The following is an 18336-nucleotide window of genomic DNA, read 5'->3' as shown; positions in this document are numbered from 1 at the left end:
TACACCGCTTGCAGGCTGTTTCAAAGCTCTGGGAGTCGAGAGGGAAAGGGAGTAGGCGGATAAGGGAGTTGTGGGGGAGTAAGACAACACCGCGTTATTCGTGAGACATCTTCTCAGAATAAATGAAAACTAGAATAGCTTGGCCTATACACAGCATGCCACTCAGGCAAGCTTTTAGCTTTCAGTGCCACACCAGTGCATACCAGTCTGGTCCCGCCCATAAAGGTGCCAACAGCAGTCCCCGACTCCTGACAACTTTGCTTAGCTCTGATTTCTTCTCCTTAGAGCAGTGGTCTGCCAACACTGGTTCTCCAGATGTTTTGGACTAGGACTCCCATGATCTCTTACTGTTGACTGTGCTGGCTTGGGCTGATGGGAGATGTTGTTCAAAACATCTGGAGAAGCAAACATTGCAGATGCCTGCGTCGGAGGGTTTCACACATAGCGGGCTCATGTTATGTTAAGTTGATTTTCTATACAGTACTTCACGCCATTGTCTGGTCCTCTCAAATATGATGTTAGTTATCACCTTGCCCGAGACCTCCTGACTCCAGCTTGAGCTATAACTTCCCTGGCACCCCCCTAACCATGCTCTTTCTCCACCACCCGGGGCTGTGCAGTGGAGCCGTCCCAGTGAAGCAGCAGAGAGAGGGTGCGCATGTGCTGCGCCACTCAGTCGCGAGCCAGGTCTAACCGTTGCGCTTCATCCTGGGAAAGCGATAATCTCTGCGAGCTCAGAGGAGGCCTTGGCCTTCGTCCAAGCAGACCAATCAATTTGGGAAATGGAAGCTGATCCTCCGGAGAGTTGTGGACAGCGCGAACTTGTTAGCGGTTGACTGATTGCGCCCCAGCCATTCTGTGGGAATATCAGAAGTTGGTGCTGAGGAGAAGGATGAATCCTGTCTAACATTAGAGAAGAGCGGAGTCCAGGGAGGCCAGAGGACGAATCTCATTAGGGCATAAGCGTCTCAAAGGCCCCCAAGGATCCCAGAAGCCATCTTTGTTTACCTCCTCATCTGGGCACACGTCATGGTCAGCCCTGTGGCAGCTGGACACCATATTTCTTTGCCTTTTCATTAGCAACTTCAAAGGTGGATGCCATATTTGTTTACCGCCCTATAAGGACACATGTTTTTTGAATGCATCAAGGCAGGTGGACGCCATATTTGTTTACATCCTTATAAAGAAACACGCTATTTGAAGGCCTCAAGGCAGGTGGACGCCATCTTTGTTTTTCTCGCTGTCAGGACTCAAGTTCTTCAGAGGCTTTAAGACAGGTGGACACATATTTGTTTTAACTCCTCAACAGAACACTAGTTCCTAGTTCTTTGAAAGCCTCAAGGAAGGTGGAGACCATATTCGTTTACCTCCTTTTAAGGAAACACGCTCTTTGACGGCCTCCAGGCAGGTGGACGCCATCTTTGTTTCTTTCTATGCCAGGACTCAAGCTCTTAAGAGGTCTCTGGATTCCATATTGTGTTGCCTTCTCATCAGTACGCATGGTTGTCGAAGGTCTGCTGGCTTCTAAACATGTTATGTTATTAGGATGCATGCCGCACACCGCTACACCGCTACCACTGCATGTACTCCAGGGGCTCTGTGGCTCTTAAAGATAGTGGGTGGGATTTGGTTAGTTGGGATGAGTGTACAAATGCAAGATTACTGTGCTCTTGTGTTGCTGCTTGCAGACCCAAAAGTACCCTGAGCTCCGTGTGAGTTTCTGGGTGTTTTGTGTTAAGAGTATGAAGGTGTTTATGTCAACTAAGAAGATCTTGTGTGCCCGTAGTGCTTGGATGCGTTGGTTGTGGGAGGGGCGCTATGGTATGTAAGTTGGCTGTAGGAATGTAGTGGTCTGTTCTTTGTCATCTGGTGAGAGCAGTGATAAGCTGGGTGAGTGGCTTGTTTGATTTGCATGCGTCGAGTTTGAGTGTGGAGCTTAGGTTAGTTAGTGTGTAGGGTTAGTAATAGGCTTTTTTCGGGATATGCAAGAGTGCTTGTAGTTTCTTTGCCGGTATTTTGTGGATCTCCAGGTTCCAGTCAGCACTTGGTGCAGAGTCGCGTGTGGTACTTTGAGGGGGAGTCTCACATGTGATCTAGGGAGGAAGTCGATTGATACACATTGTGACAAATCAACTTCTGGGGCACCAGTGGTCCAGGGATGAATATTGGTTTCTAAACCATCAATCAGCCCCACATATCTAGTGCACCAGAAGGGATCCGAACAGATTAGAAACACAAGTAAAATATAAACCTCCTTGTCCAATTTTGGTAACGTGGACGGGACAGCAGGCTTATTTCCGCAAGGCCCTGGATCGTTGGTTAGTTGCAACACAGCAAAAATACAATTATTACCCAATCATATGATATGAAATTATATTTATTTGTATCATGCTCATACACAAGTGTTTGATAAAAGGGACTGTCCAGTCAAGGTTGGATAAAAGGTTGTATACAAATATCTAATTTATTATTATTACAACAGATAGTTCTAGCACAAAACAAAATACAACCCACCCTGTAAAGGAACACAGAGGACAGACAGTTTCATGAAGGAAAGGGATGCACTCTGAATACTGACAGGAGGGTAGTCGGTAAAGCAATCAGTCTTAACTGTTCAAGGTTAATTGGTTTCAGCACCAAGGAAGCAAGGGGTTGTAAATGTTTCTAGGGGAGTTTGGAAAAGGACCTGGGGGACAAAACCATAATGTACCTGGTGCTTGAGATGATCTTGATTCTCGACAGGGTTGGGTCGGTCCCAGGACACCGTGCAGCTCCTGCGACAGACTTCAAGACAGGAGATAGCTGCAGGTATCAGGCGGCAGGCAGTTCGGCAAGAGTGGCTGGACGGACGGCTGCAGGCTGGCCAACACAGCGGCTTTGGGTCAAGAATCGTTGTCTCTGTGCTGGTTGGTGGATCTGGAACTATGGTCGAGATGTCTCGGACAGCTACAGTGACGGCAGCGCGACAACAGTCAGTGGTGCAGCCGGTCGCGGTCCGAGGGCTCGACTGTCTTTAAAAGATGGATGCTGGTTGATGCTTGTTGTGGCACTCCTCCTAGCTACTTTGCTGGGCTTGTGTCATCCTTTAAGGTGGACGGCCCAACGCTGAGGAGAGTGTTTGCAGGCAACAGTTTTGTCCTTTATTCAGAGACTCTCTGGCACTTCCCACCTAAGAAGCATGCTGTCAGAACCTAGCAGGGCAGGCTGTGTGCTGGCTGGGTACCGGTTCTGGAGCTGCTGCATGGGTCCTCTGAGGTCGGTATCTCCCTCTGTTCCCTGGGAGTTGTTTTGGGGAGAGATCTTGCTTCCCTCTTGGAAATCCTGGCCTTCCTTAACTGGTGGAAGCTGTAAGACCGACTTTACCTTCAGCCAGGTTGTAAATTAGTCCTTCTTCTTACTTGTTACAAAGTCATTGGATGATCTACTAAGAGAGGGGCTCAGCCCTCTTCTGAAGCCACATGGTCCCCAGTGATTGGTGCAGGCTAAGCCTACCTCAATAAACCAATCCTGGGTCCCCACCAACAATCCTCTGTTATACGTGAGGTCATAACCACAGTGCTTTGCAACAGGAAAGGTAAAGGGGTGACAACATGTACTACTAAGTCCCACCTATCTTCCTGTCTATTGTGGATCAAAGTGTCTCTCTGGTTAATTGAGCTCTCTGTGGCTCCTGATCAAAGTGCAGGTCTACCTTGAAGTTATGGCGAGAACAGACTTTCGGTCTCCATCAAATCACATACTTGTGCCTTCTTGAATGGGGTCCCCCTGCGGGGCTGACCACTGTAAACAGTTGTCCCAGACATGACAATCACTGCACTTTATACTAAGGGGCAGGAGCTGACTTTAAGTTGACACAGATGCATGTCAAAACGGTGTTGGGCATCCTGTCCTTTGTCAGTCCTGCGACCAGGCCTCCCCCAGGCCTGCTTCAATTAACTCTCATCAGTATGTGCTGCCAGCAGCAGGCAGACAAAGAATAGGGAAGATCACTGGAGTCTTTGATATTTAATTAGGCTGGCCATGGCATGAGGAAGGTGTTGACCTCCTCCTCTTGATGCTTTCTTGTACTCCTGGTTGTCACGTTCAAACTGAACATGACAGGAGGACTGTACCTGTAGACTGTGTCCCCTCAGAGTACACGTGACTATGTGTTTGTAGTCCGGTGAGCATAGGAAAATGTGTGCAGATTAGCCACACACATTTTCCGAGGTTGATCTCACATCATTCAATTTCTTTAAAAATATTTTAAAAAGCCCAGGTGAGTGCACACCTGCAGCGCGGATGGTCGAATTCCTCACACATATCATGGAGTGGCTACAGTGTGGTATAGAGTGGGGACGCAGTAGTGAAAGTCCCAATACTGAGTGAGTTATTTAGAGGCGGGGGGCTGGTGTGGCATTTCCTTGTAGTGGTGGGGGCAGCAGCATTGGTATTTCCTTTCCCTCACTAGTTTGTGAAACAAACAGTGGGTATTAGTCTTGTTCTCAGTTCAGGTTATTTATTTATTTATTTGAATTATTATTTAGTGCAGGCCCTACCCAGAGGGCCTTGGAGCACCTTACTTGGTACAAATATTGAAAAGGTGGGAGTTGAAAAAATAAGTTACAAAATGTTTTCAGGAAACGATAGGAAGTTTAGGATAGAAAAGTGATAGCATTGGAGGAGGGTATGGTTATGTGTGGGGAAATGGGTTTTGAGACTCTTTTTGAAAGTGGTGATGGAGGGTGGAGTGCATATGTGGAGAGGTAGGGTGTTCCATGACCTTGGTGCCCAGTGGGCAAATGCTTGTTTTTGTGTGCACCTGAGTTTGCAGATTGAAATGTCTATAAAGTGTTGGCTGGCTTGCCTGGTGTTCGTGTGGGTTCAGGGTTTGAGTTTGTCATGAAGGTAAGATGGAGTTTGGATGTGGATGGCTCTGAATAAAATGCAGAGTCCTTTGAAGGTAATTTGCTGGGGTATGGGGTGACAGTGGAGCTGGGCAAGAGCAGGTGGGATGTGTGAATGTTTGGGTAGGTGGAGGATGAGCCTGGTTGCTGTGTTTTGTATGGCTTGCAGGGGGACAAAGGTGTTCTTAGGGCGTCAAGTGAGGCGAGCATTTCCATAGTCCATCTTAGAGAGAACTAGTGCCTGGATTGCAGTGTGGAAGTTACCAGGAGGAAGGATGTGTCTGGTTTTCTATAGCAGGTGTAGGTAGTTGTGTATTGCATGTTTTGGTGACAGCGGCTATATGGTGTGTGAAGGAAAGGTGGGGGTTGATGGTGAAGCCAAGGGATTTAACAGGTTTAGAGGGTGATATGTGTGGGTTGTCCGTGGTGAGATCTTGAATCCACAGGGTGTGGTGGATTTGCACCATGGGGGCAGATGTGGAGGAATTCTGTTTTGGAAGGGTTGAGTTTGAGAAGGTCGGTGACCACCCAGTTGGTGATGGTAGAGAGACAGGTTTTGTGGGCGTGGAGTTGCGAAGGGGAGGAAATTTGGAAGTACATTTGTGTGTCATTTGCATATTGGTGGAAATGCATGTTATGTTTGCTAAGGATCTGTACAAAGGATTCAACATATACGTTGAGGAGGAGTGGCAATAGGAAGGAGCCTTGCAGGACACCATAATTGACAGGCGTGGGGTCTGATTGATAAGGGCACATGGCAACAAACCTTGTCCTGTCAGAGAGAAAGCAGGTGAACCAGACGAGTACGGTGACAGAGAGAGTCCTCCTGTGGGCTAGGATGTCTAATAGAATGGTGTGGTCGATGGTGTCAAAGGTCACAGAGAGGTCAAGGAGTATGAGTAGTGCTGTGTGTCCTTTATCTGTGATGCTGTGGAGGTCATCAAGGATGTGAAGAGTAGCGGTCTCAGAGCTGCGGGCCAAAAGCCAGATCGGAATGGGTTGAGTTGGTTGTTTGTGATGATGTGTTGTTGTAGTTGAGTAGTTACAAAGCCTTCTATGATTCTGATGAGGTATGGTAGGATAGTAATAGGGCTGTAGTTTTCAGGAAGTGTGGGGTTGAGAGATGGTTATTTGGGGAGGGGTGAGATTTGTCGCATTTTGAGTGCAGTGGGGATAGTACCATGTGGGAGACATGAGTTGATGGTGTTGAGCTAGTGGGGAGCTTGGGTGGTGATGCAATTGGATGCAGCTTGAGGTGGGCATGCATCCTCTAGGAAGAGTGCTGGTTGTGTTTTGGTGAGGGTGATGAGGATGTCAGTGGTGATGGGGTCGAAGGTGTCCCATGTCTTGGAATGTTTGGGAGAAGGGTTGGGAGTGTGAGAGCTCAGGGGAGGGCTCTGTTGATATTGTATATTTTGGAGTTGAAGTAGTTCCTGAGGGAGTTGTATACTACAGTGCATGGGGGGTGTGGAAGGTGTGGAAGGCGGTTTAGAGAGGGACTTGAGGATGTTGAAAAGTTTCTGGGTACGATAGGTGGTGGATTGGAGTTCTTGGAAGTAATGGATGGCTTTGGAATTGCATATGGCTGTTTTATATTTGTTGCAGCAGTGTCTGAGGTGTGTCCTGGTTGAGGGACATGGGTTATTTTTCCAGCCAATTTTGCAGGGGTGTTGTAAATTGAAGGGTGCAATTTTGTCAAGTGCCTGTGTGATGATGGTGTTGTATTGGTGGCAGGGGGTGGGATTTTGTGTGGTAGTGTGAGCGTTGTGGGGTTCAAACCAACCCCAGAGACAAAAGGAAGCTGCATGGCTGACTAGGGCCTAAAATGCAGAAATCTGCTTTTGTCATTTGAAAGCACACTGCAAACTAACAAATTAAGTGTGCCTTGCACACAAAATTCAAAGACATGAAAGTACCTTTCATTACATGCATTTCGCAGCTTAGAATAATGAGCACATGAAAACCGAATTTCCCTTGACAGGATAAAGCAAATACAATTATCATAATGTAAAGCTGAGCATTGATGGCATCGCACAGGACAAAACTGCATATAAGATAAGGTCAAATATCTATGCAGGACTCATGTCTGAAGAAACGGTACAGATTTCTGTTCATTAGAGCTGACATTTATATTAAGATTCAAAGCCACAGGCCCCCAATGGATGCCAGGGGTCTGCTCTGCCTCTCTATCTGAAAGACAATCTCATTGAAGTTTCAGTGCCAGAGAGGAGACTCTATTCATGCATGACAGAGGAGTTATTGGCGGTAGAGTAAACAGCCGAATCAACAGAGAGCCAGCCCTTGATGAGTTGAACTGAACACATTCTTGAAAATAAAATCCAAGTTGTGGTCAGCTCAGAGATACTGATCACAGAACCTTTTTCCCGAGGGATTTGAGGGATTTGCCACGAGCATGGAGGATGGGGCTATAGGATCTGCTTTTCAAGATAAGCAAACAGGTCATCCATTAGCCTTTGACTGTGCAAGAATGCTAATGGACTTGGGTCAACACAGGAAGCTGGTGGCCAGATCCCTGTTCAGTTTGAAGAAACAAAACAATGTGAAAATTGAAGGGATAATATGTATGTAATTAATACAGTGCCATTGGGTTACATAGAAGATCATACTTTGTCCATTAACTTTGGAACCGTGACCCTTATAGAAATGGGGCAAGTATAATTGGAAAGCGTATCCCCCTCCCCTTTCCCCCTGGACTCCCACCCCCTTTCCCCCTGCACTTTTACTCTTCCCCCCTCCCCTGCACTTGCGTGATCTTAATGTCACCTGGCCTAGTAGGATCGCTGTCTCTGTCTCCTCTCTGTTTCCTCTCCCTTGCTTCGTCGCGCCTTGAAACACTTGTGTATAGGCCTGTTATAAATGCCATATCATATCACAAGTCCTTTCCATTGATTCAACTCCTATCAGGATTCTACCTACAGAGCTACAACCTGAAATGTATTTATGGCTGCCCAGAAAATGTCACAAGGCAGACATTTCGGGAGATAGAGCTTAGTTAACAGTATGTACAATTGTGAGTAATTCAGGAAAAACTGCAGTTTGAACCTGCAACCTCGTGCAGAAACTGGAGTAATTTCATGAAATGCAGCATTATGAGACAAATGCAACCATATATATTGTTAGGCTTATTTGTAAATTTAACATTTTTGCCACATTTAAGTTTTTGAGGGAAACATTGAAATGCCTGGAAATGTAAATTCCAGTGGTTGGGTTGATGCCTCCCATGATGTAAGATTAATAACTACAGGAGCCTATCCACAGAGAGGGGGCTGGGCCTTGTGGGAGGAGAGGACCGTCGGTGTCCAATCCACATCTAGAGCCAACAAACTGGCACCTTATAATTTCAATATTTGTGGGGTGGTCAAAGATATATAAAGTGGATGTACAATGGAAAGAGAAGGAGAGCTGCCTAAAATCATCAGGGTGGAACTACTGAAATATTGCTGCAGAACTAACATTGCCTGGGAGACTGGAATTGGGGGGCCAGGGAACAGAGACAAAAGACTGGAATCTTGCAAGGCGAGCCAAATAGAGAGATGAATGCTGGTGGCTATCCATGACTGAAGTGCCTGACCAGATCCCTGTGCTTCCCCAAGAGAGGGTCCAGAAATGAGGATGTCTTTCCTGTGCACCAAACCCAGAGACATTCTGTGTAAATAATGTGTCCAACAGAAGCAAGTGTGCTGGGGATCTGTTTGAGTTAATGCCTTGCCCTTAATTAGTGGGTACGGCAAACTGAGTAGACCCTTAGCATTTTACAAAATAATATTTGAATTAATTCCCATATAATCTCTGAATGCGGGGTGTACAGACTCAGGGGAGTTCGAACCGTCCGACCTCTTCCCTAGTGCTAATCAAAGGTATAGGTATTTAAAGTAAGTGCGTATTCCTATTTCTCATTGTCAACCCCAACATTCCCTAAAAGGGAAGAGTGTATTTCTAAAAAATAAAATTCCTAAGTGTTCACCATTCCTCAGAACTTGCCTTTAGGCAGAGGGGTGCTGAATGTAACTGAATGTCTGGGTCTTTGTGTTGGGGCAGAAAAGCGTTTTGCCTAAATTTAATAAAGTGAAGTCCCCAATGTAAAAGCATACTCTTTACTGACAGTAGGAAAGTGACTCCTGATCGGCGAGGGATTCTGCATTGCATAGGGGCGAAGGACGAAGGTTCCTATGAATCTCAAAAGTGTGCAATAAAAGTCTGTTGTGCTTTCACATTGCTAGCATTGACATGTGCGCAGGGAGATTATAAGTAAAGAGCACTGCGTGTGTCAAATTGTTTTTACCAGTACGGAAGATGTTGCTGTTGCATTGTATGTATACCTAACTTCATAACACTTCATGTTTTAAGGTGCTGCATCATGGTTGGCATTTTGGGATTTTTGTGTGTGATAGAAGGTTGGGAACTGTTTATGTGGCCTGTGATCTAATTACATGAGAACCAAAAGTGAAAACACACACGTGGTGTCATTTCAGATCTTTTATTAATGTCTATTCCCAAAAAGTAAAGAGTTCTTTGCATTAAACTTTGTTTGTGCCACCGAGAATATGGTGTGAGTTATGATTCTGTTAAAATAGCAATTGGGCTTATTATTTAATAAATATATATCCTTTCTGAACACCGGCCTGGATCATGGCTTATCTGTGGCACAGGTGGTAGGATCTGCGTGGCTCTATTTGAGTCACAGACAGGGCTAGAGTGAGCCACATCATTGGTATATTCTTTGCAGCACTTTTGATCGGGGAGGCAACAAACTCCTTATGTTAATGGTTGTCCATAAATATATCACTACAGCGTGACGGGGATAGGAAAGTGGTCAGACCACGATACCCAGATTTGATTATCCATGGAGGCATGAATTTTGCCGGAGATCAAAAGGTCCACGGTGTTGTCAGCAATGTGTGTGGGATAGGTGATGAGTGGTGTGAGGCCGTGAAGGGTGAGTGGAGAGAGGATAGTCCTTAGTATGGGAGATGTTGTCTGGAAGGGAACTACCAGGGTTGAAGTCGCCAAGGTGGATATTGTTGCAGGGGGAGGTGTGGTTGCTAGTAGTGAAGTCAGTCCAGTCGGTGTGGAGGGTGGGATTGTGTGTAGGAAGGCGATAAATGAGGTGGAGAAATGTGGGGCGTGGCTGTGATGGAGGGAAACAAGGAGAGTGCTTCAAAGGAGGTGTATGGGTGTGTGTGGGACTACTAAGCGCGAGTATGTCTTTATATATGATGGCAATGCCACCACCTTCTTTGTGTCGGTGGTCTCTGTGGTGGATGAAATAGTGCGGGGCATGTCAGGGATAACAGGTGTGTGGTGGGGTATGAGCCATGTTTCTGCAAGGAAGAGTATATCTGGGGAGTGTGTGCTAATGAGTTCATCAATTTCATGAGTGCGAGCAAGTGCATAGTGGCAGTTGAAGATAATGCAGGTGTATGTAATTAGGCTGGAAGGTTTTGAATTAATCATAACCTCTGGCACAGCTCTGGGCAACCCTCCAAACCATCGTTCTTTAGCCTTCCAAGCCATTAGAGAAACGGGAAAGACCATATGCAAATCAGGCTTGGTCCCACCCCAAACGGGTGGTCCAGCCCAAACTGCTTGATCACATCCCTTCTGCACGAGACCACAAGCATCCCCAGACATGTTTGGCCTCTTTTGTTTTGCTATAGTCACCCGAGTGGGACGGGTATGCCCAGACGTGGTTCACTGATGAGTTCCAAAAAGGCTGAAGCATGTTTGTGGATGCTTGTGGTCTCGTGCAGAAGGGATGTGACCAAGCAGTCCGGGATGGGCTGCCCCTTTTGGGGTTGGACCAAGCCTTATTTGCCTATGGCCTTTCCCCTTTTGTAATGGCTTGGCAAGTAGAGAACTATGGTCTGGAGGGTTGCCGAGAGGATGCCAGAGGTTAAGATTCAGTCTAAATCTTCCAGCCATCACTTCTTTTGTTTTGCTGTAGTCACCCTGAGTGGGACGGGTATGCCCAGACATGGGTCCAGTACCTGCTGGGCATAGAGACCCAAGCTACTCCTCACTGATCAGTCCAAACAAGGCCAAAACGTGTTTGGGGATGCTTGTGATCTCGTGCAGAGGCGATGTAACCTAGCAGTTTTGGCTGGATTGCCCCTTTTGGGGTGGGACACGCCTGATTTGCATATGGTCTTTCCCCTTTTGTAATGGCTTGGCAGTCATAAAACGATGGTATGAAGGGTTGCCTAGAGCACTGCCAGAGGTTAAGATTAATTATAAACTTTCCTTCCATCACTTCTTTTGTTTTTGGTTTGGTGTCCTACATTAAACTGAGCAGATCTTCAAGTTTGAGTGTTTTCCAGTTTCTTCTGACGATGTTGATCATCTCTGTTTGTTACCATATCAGGTTGCGTGATCAGTGGTCGAAGTGAGAGGGAACAGTTGGGAGCAGCGATCCACTACTTTTATTTTTGGCATCCGCAGAATAGTTAGAAATTTAAAAAACGAATAGTAGATATGTTCGGATTTTGGATGTACGAAAATGACATACAGCTGTAAATTTTGAACATATTTACCATTTGGTGCAATTACTGTGAACAAGGGGAGCAGGGGTTGCGGGGATTGTCCCCTCCACCCTTGTTCACTATAACCGCATCTGGGTCCCCACCAACCAACATAAAAAAGTTAATTATTTTTTTCCAAGGACCCTGCGGCACCGGATCCCATGCACGTAAGAGAAGGGAACCAGCGTAACAGTGGGATGGTGAAGGCGGCGGTACACCGCGAACTGAGCTGCCCGAAGGTAAGGGGATGGGAAGGAGGGGGTTCTCTGAAATGTCCACGCGAGAGAAAACTGAAAGGTATTTTTGTTCAAATAACGTACGTTGTTTTCCCCTTCTGACATTTCGTGGACAACCTTTTTTTTTTACTGTTAACAGTTCCACTACTTTTTGCAAACATTTTCACCAGTCCAGAACTGTTCTTTGTGAAGTTAAAGCACACTTCTCCACTTTGGCACCTGATAGGGAGGATAGCTCAGGGGCAACATGCTCGCCTTAGAAGAAAGACGACACAGAGCACCACAGGTTTGATCCTCAAGTCCGCACTTCGAAACCTCTGGGTATTAAGCGTGTTATAAATAACCTATCATAGCTGTTACAGTTAAACTGAAATCTGTTTCAACTCACCTGGCTGTCAATCAGCATGGCTGCAACCCTTGAGAAATATGTTGCATGCAGGATGTCATTTAGGAGTTGCCAGGGGTCGCATCTGCGTCACATGAGGTCTTGCTTGCTACCCCTGTGGTCTCCCTTCCTACCCCCCCCAGAAATGTACCTTTTTTTTATTTTTAAATTAAACTGAGGCTCCTGGGCAGTGGCCAGCAGCATGTGGCTCTTTGGAGTGGCTGTTTTCCTGATAGCTATAACTGGTAAGATAGCTCAGTGCGTTGAGTGCTCACTGCTGCAATGTGTGTGTGATCTGCAGGTTGCATGTTCGACTCCCGGCAAGGTCAACTCAGCCTTTCATCCTGCTGAGGTTGATAAATGAGAAACAACACACATTGGGTGATATTGTATGTATATTTGTCCTACATGAAGCGCTTAAGCGTAAGTGCTACATAATAACACATAATTATCGCTTGGCCTTGGACGCCTGCTTGCATTCACAGTAATTTGGTAACATGGCCCTATACGCGCTGATATTAATGATACATATGGTGATCCATTCTTGTATAAATGTATATCTCTTTATAGTGATATTGTAACCCAATTTTTCAGAGTGTACTTAGAAACAATGCTATGTGATGCCACTTCCTGTTTTGTCAAGGGGTGAAAGGCTGTGTTCCATCGCTTACTTTGATGTCACTTCGGGTGGGGTCAAATGACACCACTTCCTGTGATGTCATCAGAGGTCAAGGGTCGTATGATGTCACTTACGCTACCCCTGGCATTTTGGTGAAATGATGTCCCTGGTTGCACGTTGCTCCCTTCCTGCGTACTCTGTCCACCACTAGGGTTACAGTTCCACTACATTTTGTGGTACACTTCATACACTGCGCGTGATCTTAGGAGACCTCAAGGCAGGAGGACGCAATATTTATTTACGCCTCGTAAGGGCACGAGGTCTCAGAATGCCTCAGGCATCTGACTATCATCTTCATCACCATAACAGGTTACAAACTCTTTTAAGACCCTATGAACGCTGATGTCTACATTGTTATCAAAGCACAAGCTCGTCTACATGTTACAAGGCAGCTAGACCCCCTTTCCTAGGGTATCTCCCGGACCTCGTCAAAGGGCACAAACTATTCTAGGGCCCCATGAAAGACAGATGCCCCATTTTTTTGCTTTTTCTACAGAATGTGAGGGCTTTTAAGGCCCAGGACAGGTGGTCGCCATCCGCATTAAGCTTCTTGTCAGGACACGCGTTCTTTGAAGACCCAAGATCAGACAGGCGCCATCTTTGCCTAGTTACTCGTTACAAAGATGCGATACACATTATCTTGTTTACCTATGGTTTAGGAGTCTGTAGAAGCCCGAGGCCAGCTGGAAGCCATCTTTGTTTTCCTACTAATCAGGAGATTTTCAAAGGCCTCAAGGCAGCTGAATACATTCTTTGATATTCTCCTCATGAAAATGCAAAATGATTGCAAGCCCCAAGGCATGGAAGTCACAGAGGTAGCAGAACACTATCTTCGTTTACTGTTTCCTGGGGGTGTATAGGCTCTTCAAAGGCCCAAGACAGTCAAACGCCATCTTTGTTACCTCCTCATGAAGATATGAGCTGGTTAAAGGCCGTAAGGGAGCCGAATCCTATGTTTGTCACCCCTTCATGAGGATATGAGCAGTGGCGTAACACAAAATGTGGGGGCCCCCTGCGACCATGCTGAGGGGGCCCCCCCAACTCGGCAACAAATCACGGGTCGTACTACACTCTGGGCAGGGCTAGATTCTCACGCTTGCACAATATGCATGAACGTGCTGCTGAAGGGGTATGCCGCACACTGTACTAGGAGAAAGATATACATATGTGTTTTAATGCAATATGCAGCACAGTTTATGAGAATAAGTGGCTAAAAAGCCAGTGTATTTACAATTGTTTTGTAGGGTAACACCAATCCAATACATGAAGTCACCAACAGTGCACAGGAACATTAATGCTTTTTCTATTAAAAATGCCATGCCACATTGAAAACATGTCCCACTTGCTGCACAATGTAGACCAGTGTAGACACGATATAACATTACAGTAAAGCATGCCAGGCCACAGTTAGACATACCTAGACTGGTTGCACAAAAATGCCAATCGAAGCAATAACACTCATCAAGAAGAGTGCACACATTGAATCCCGGGTCTCTGCTGCCTCTAACAACATGGCCAAACTCTTTCAAATCTGCAAGGAACTGGTAAATCCTGTTGCGGTCTCCACCTCTCCTGTTCCCTCCAAGGCCCTCTGTATGGCTCTGGCCTCTCACTTCTCTGCTAAAACTCAGGACATCCTGTCCACTATCTCCTCTTCCTCTCCCTCTCCCGTCTCCCCTTTGACCATCTCTACCTCTCCTCCTCCTTTCTCCCCTTTCTCTCTGACAACACTGACAAGGTTTCTAGACAAGTCTGATTCATGAAAGTGTCGTCCAGACAGATGCTGCCCTGCTCCTCCAGAACCATCAGGGACCATATTGACACCCTCGCGGCACCTTGGCCGATTTCTGTAATCACTCTTTCACCACTGGAATGGTCCCCTCTCCCCTTAAGCACTCCCTTGTGTACCCACTCCTCAAAAAGCCGTCTGCTGATCCTACCTGTCCAGCAAACTATCGCCCAATCTCCATCACCCCTTTCCTGGGCAAACTCTTGGAAAAAATCTGGTCATCTCCCAGCTTACTCTCTTACTGTTGGATGTCTCCATGACCATCAGTCTGGCTTCAGAGCTGCCAGAGGCACGAAAACCTCTCTCCTGAACACCCGTGAAGATCTGTTCTCTAACCTTGATTCCACCATTCCTTCTGTCCTAATCCTCCTTGATCTTTCCTCTATTTTCGACACAGTCAATCATGCCATCCTGATCAATTGACTACGTGAGAACCTGGGCATCACGGATCAGGCCCTGGAGTGGCTGACCTCCTTCCTCTTGGACTGCCCCTCCAAGATCCAACTTGGTCCCTTTCTCTCTGCCACCTCTCTCTCTTCCTGTGGCATTCCTCAGGGCTCTATCCTCTCACCTTGGTTTTTCAACCTCTACTTGGCCCCTTTGGCCCACCTGATCTCTACCTTCTCCTCTAACATTCAGTGTTATGCGGATAGCACTCAGCTTTTCTTCAGGCTCCTCTCATCTCTTGCCTATTCCTGACTGTCTATCCGTGATTCAGGAATGGTGCACCTCCAACGATATCTACCTTAGTGCCATTAAGATTGAGATCCTTCTCATTGGGACCCATGCCCCTGCTTTCCCTCTCTCACTCTGGCCACCCACCTTGGGCCCTCTTCCTTCGCCTTCCTGTGAAGGAAAAAAACCTTTTGTGTCATCTTCGACTCGACTCTTTCTCTCCTCGCATCTCGGACGTCGTCATGAAGTCCCACTACCTACCAGCTGCTCCTCCTCAAAGGGACTCTTCCCTTTCTCACTTTCCCCAAGATGCTCACTGTCTCCAGAGCCCTGTTTCTCTCTAGGCTGGTCTACTGCAACAGCCTCTTGTCTCAAGCTGCCTTCCTCTACTCTCCGGCCTCTGCAACTAATCCAGAACAGGACAGCAAGACTTATCTTTGGCCACAAGCCCAGGGATCATATCTCGACAGCCGTGAAATCTCTCCACTGGCTCACAGTGGTTGCAAGAATCAAGTTCAAGACCCTTTGCATTGTCCACAAGGCTTTCTGGGGTCGGGCCCACACTACATCCAGCGCTCCCTGCCAAAATACCTTTTTTCTCTCTCGAGCCCTTCCCCCGGCTACCTCCAACTCTCTATGGGCTAGATACTTCTTCAGGCAGAGAGTGGGGTGGTAGATCTCTCTCCTCTGCAGATGCCTCCCTCTGGAATGGCCTCCCTGCCCCTCTGAAACTTTAGCTGACCACCTGATGCTCCGGAAGCAGCTAAAAATGTTTCTCTTCTCCTCTGCTTTCTCTCTCTCCCTCCCCTGCTGACCTACCTGACCTACCTGTCTGCTGTACCGACTGGTTGCTTGCCTACCCTCAGAATCTCACTGAGTCCAGGCTCTTTCTTGATCAGTCACCCTTGCACTGCCTCCAGCCTAGCATGCACTTAGGGCCTGTAACTGTAACCCAACAGTCCCTTGTTCTCCTTGCACTACCCAGAGCTGCACTGTCCTGGCTGCACTTACTCAGAGCATTACAGCCCTGTTTTCCCCTCCCTTTCCCCTTGCATTTCTCATTCTCGCACTTGCACAATTTGAATGACACAAGGCCTAGTAAGATCATTTGTCTTGTCCACCCTCTATCTTCACTCCATTGCTTGTGTAATGAAAGAAACACTTGTGTACAGGCGTGTTATAATAGACTTATATCATGTCATTTTATAACAGATGCTCAAAAAATATACAATGCTGCAGTAAGAAATGGCTAGACTGGCAGCACCTAAATGCCAATCTAGCCAGGTAATTACACTTAGCAGGACAGCTTTATCAGAAATGCGCAGTTAGAAAAAAGTCTTACCAAACTTAGTCATAACTAGCCTGGCTGCACCAAAATGCCTCTCTAGCCACTAATACCACATCTCATGCCTGCTTAGCCTGGACATGGACAACCATTATGATTTATCGCACAATCCCACCGCCCACACATCCCCTCTCCCTCCCATGCCCTACCCCAACCTCCAAAATCAGCTCCTTGGCCCAGAATTACCTTCACGTCCCTCTTCCTTGTCCCAGAGCTTACGTTTGAGATTCCTTGCCTCATATGTAAGTACTGGGATGAGGAAGAGTGGGATACGGAGTAATGAAGATACAGGTAGCTAAGTCAGGCATTACATCCATGTACTTCTACCTCATCACAGTGTTTGTGTATGAGGCATAGTGCCTCATACACAAGTACTGCCTCATACACGTCTACAGGGACAAGGAAGAACAGGGCTAGGAGTAATGGTGATTACCAATAAGTAATTAAGGCATTAAACACAAATAGGGGCTTAACAATATTCAGTTGACTGGGCTGCAGCACTCACCCCCAGAATAGTTGGGCTATGTTGATTAAAACTGGCTGACCTTCAGAGCAGTTGTCAGACATAACAGGACACAGATGCTAAACGGCACCTGGGTTTCGCTGTTAACAAGGGCCCAGCAGTTACTAACGTAAAGCATTTCTTTTTTTTAAAAATGTATTTTATATGGTTTATACAAACCTTTAAAATGTTTACAAACAATCAACAAAACAACAAGCAATATACATAAAGCATTTCACTGTTAGTACCTGCATTCAAATGCCACATTTTTTAGGCAATTGAAATTGTGATGTGTGTTTAGTACTTTCATGCCAGGGAAGTGATTGGAAGGGTAGAAAGGGAACAGGAGACCGTTCATTCTCACAACAGTTCATAAGTGGGTACTTTCACACTTAAAGGAGAGAGTTAACTGCTTGTAACATTGAAGCTGCACTAGAAGAGTCTCATTAAAATGCATAAAGAAGTTAGATGACCCCACACAAATAAGTTTGCCTCCCCACAACCCGTGAAATTAGTGCCTCTCCCAACATCCCGGTCCCGGGCGGATAGCTCAGCGGCAACGTGCACGCCTTGGAAGCAAGACGACAGGAAGCAATACAGGTTCTATCCCAGGGTCCGCACTTAGAAACCTCTAGGTGTTTGAGCACATTATAAATACGCAACTAAGTCAAAAAAAAAAACAATTACGCAACTAAAAAACAAACAATTCCTGTAACAGTGCCTCAATGCCCGAGGGCTGTGTGAGCGCTTTAAAAATGAAAATAAATAAATAAAGGAGTTGTTTGTGCTGGTGTGATCGCTGTTCTCCCTGACAGCTGTGAATACGGACGTCACATCATCCCATGAATTATGTGACTCTCTTTCTAAGTATTTTGTACATAAAATCACTACCATTCGGGATGCCATCTCCCTTTTAGCTTTGGGTACAAGTGTGGCACCTGTCGCCGACATGGTACCCCGCCTCACGGAACAGTGGGCCCTGTTCCCCCTGTTTACGGTTGAAGACATCAGTAAAGCCACTCTTGGGCTAATGTCTGCTTCTGTGTTAGATCCCATTCCCCCTTAACTACTTTAAAGGACTCCGCTCCTAACCCAGGCAATTCATCACTCCTGCCAATCAGGAACTATTCCTGCTCACCTGAAGCATGCTCTGGTGACACCGCTACTGAAGAAACCCTAATTAGATCCATCCTGTCGGTTGAACTTTCATCTCTTCGTATTTTGATGAAACTCTTGTAATCTCTCGTATCACCTCTGTTGGGTTCTTTTCTGGAAAACTCTTCTTTCTTCCGCCCCTTTC

General features: G+C 46.5%; 1 protein-coding gene across 3 annotated transcripts in view; it reads left to right on the top strand.

Moving 5' to 3' along the window:
- Window positions 1–18336, top strand: part of STAC2 (SH3 and cysteine rich domain 2) — a 311435-nt gene that overhangs the window by 101068 nt on the left and 192031 nt on the right. For 2 of the 3 annotated variants that reach the window (XM_069634714.1, XM_069634713.1), the window contains exon 2: window positions 11566–11664. The exons of the other annotated variant lie outside the window; for it this stretch is intronic. In XM_069634714.1, coding sequence (XP_069490815.1) covers window positions 11566–11664 — 99 coding nt within the window. The remainder of the gene's footprint in view (window positions 1–11565; window positions 11665–18336) is intronic. 3 annotated transcript variants of the gene reach the window in all.

The sequence above is a fragment of the Ambystoma mexicanum genome, chromosome 13, assembly GCF_040938575.1.
Source record: "Ambystoma mexicanum isolate Mex_15411 chromosome 13, UKY_AmexF1_1, whole genome shotgun sequence".
Classification (NCBI taxonomy): domain Eukaryota; kingdom Metazoa; phylum Chordata; class Amphibia; order Caudata; family Ambystomatidae; genus Ambystoma; species Ambystoma mexicanum.
The sequence above is the reverse complement of the archived record's forward strand: the minus strand, read 5'-3'. Positions and strand labels throughout refer to the sequence as shown.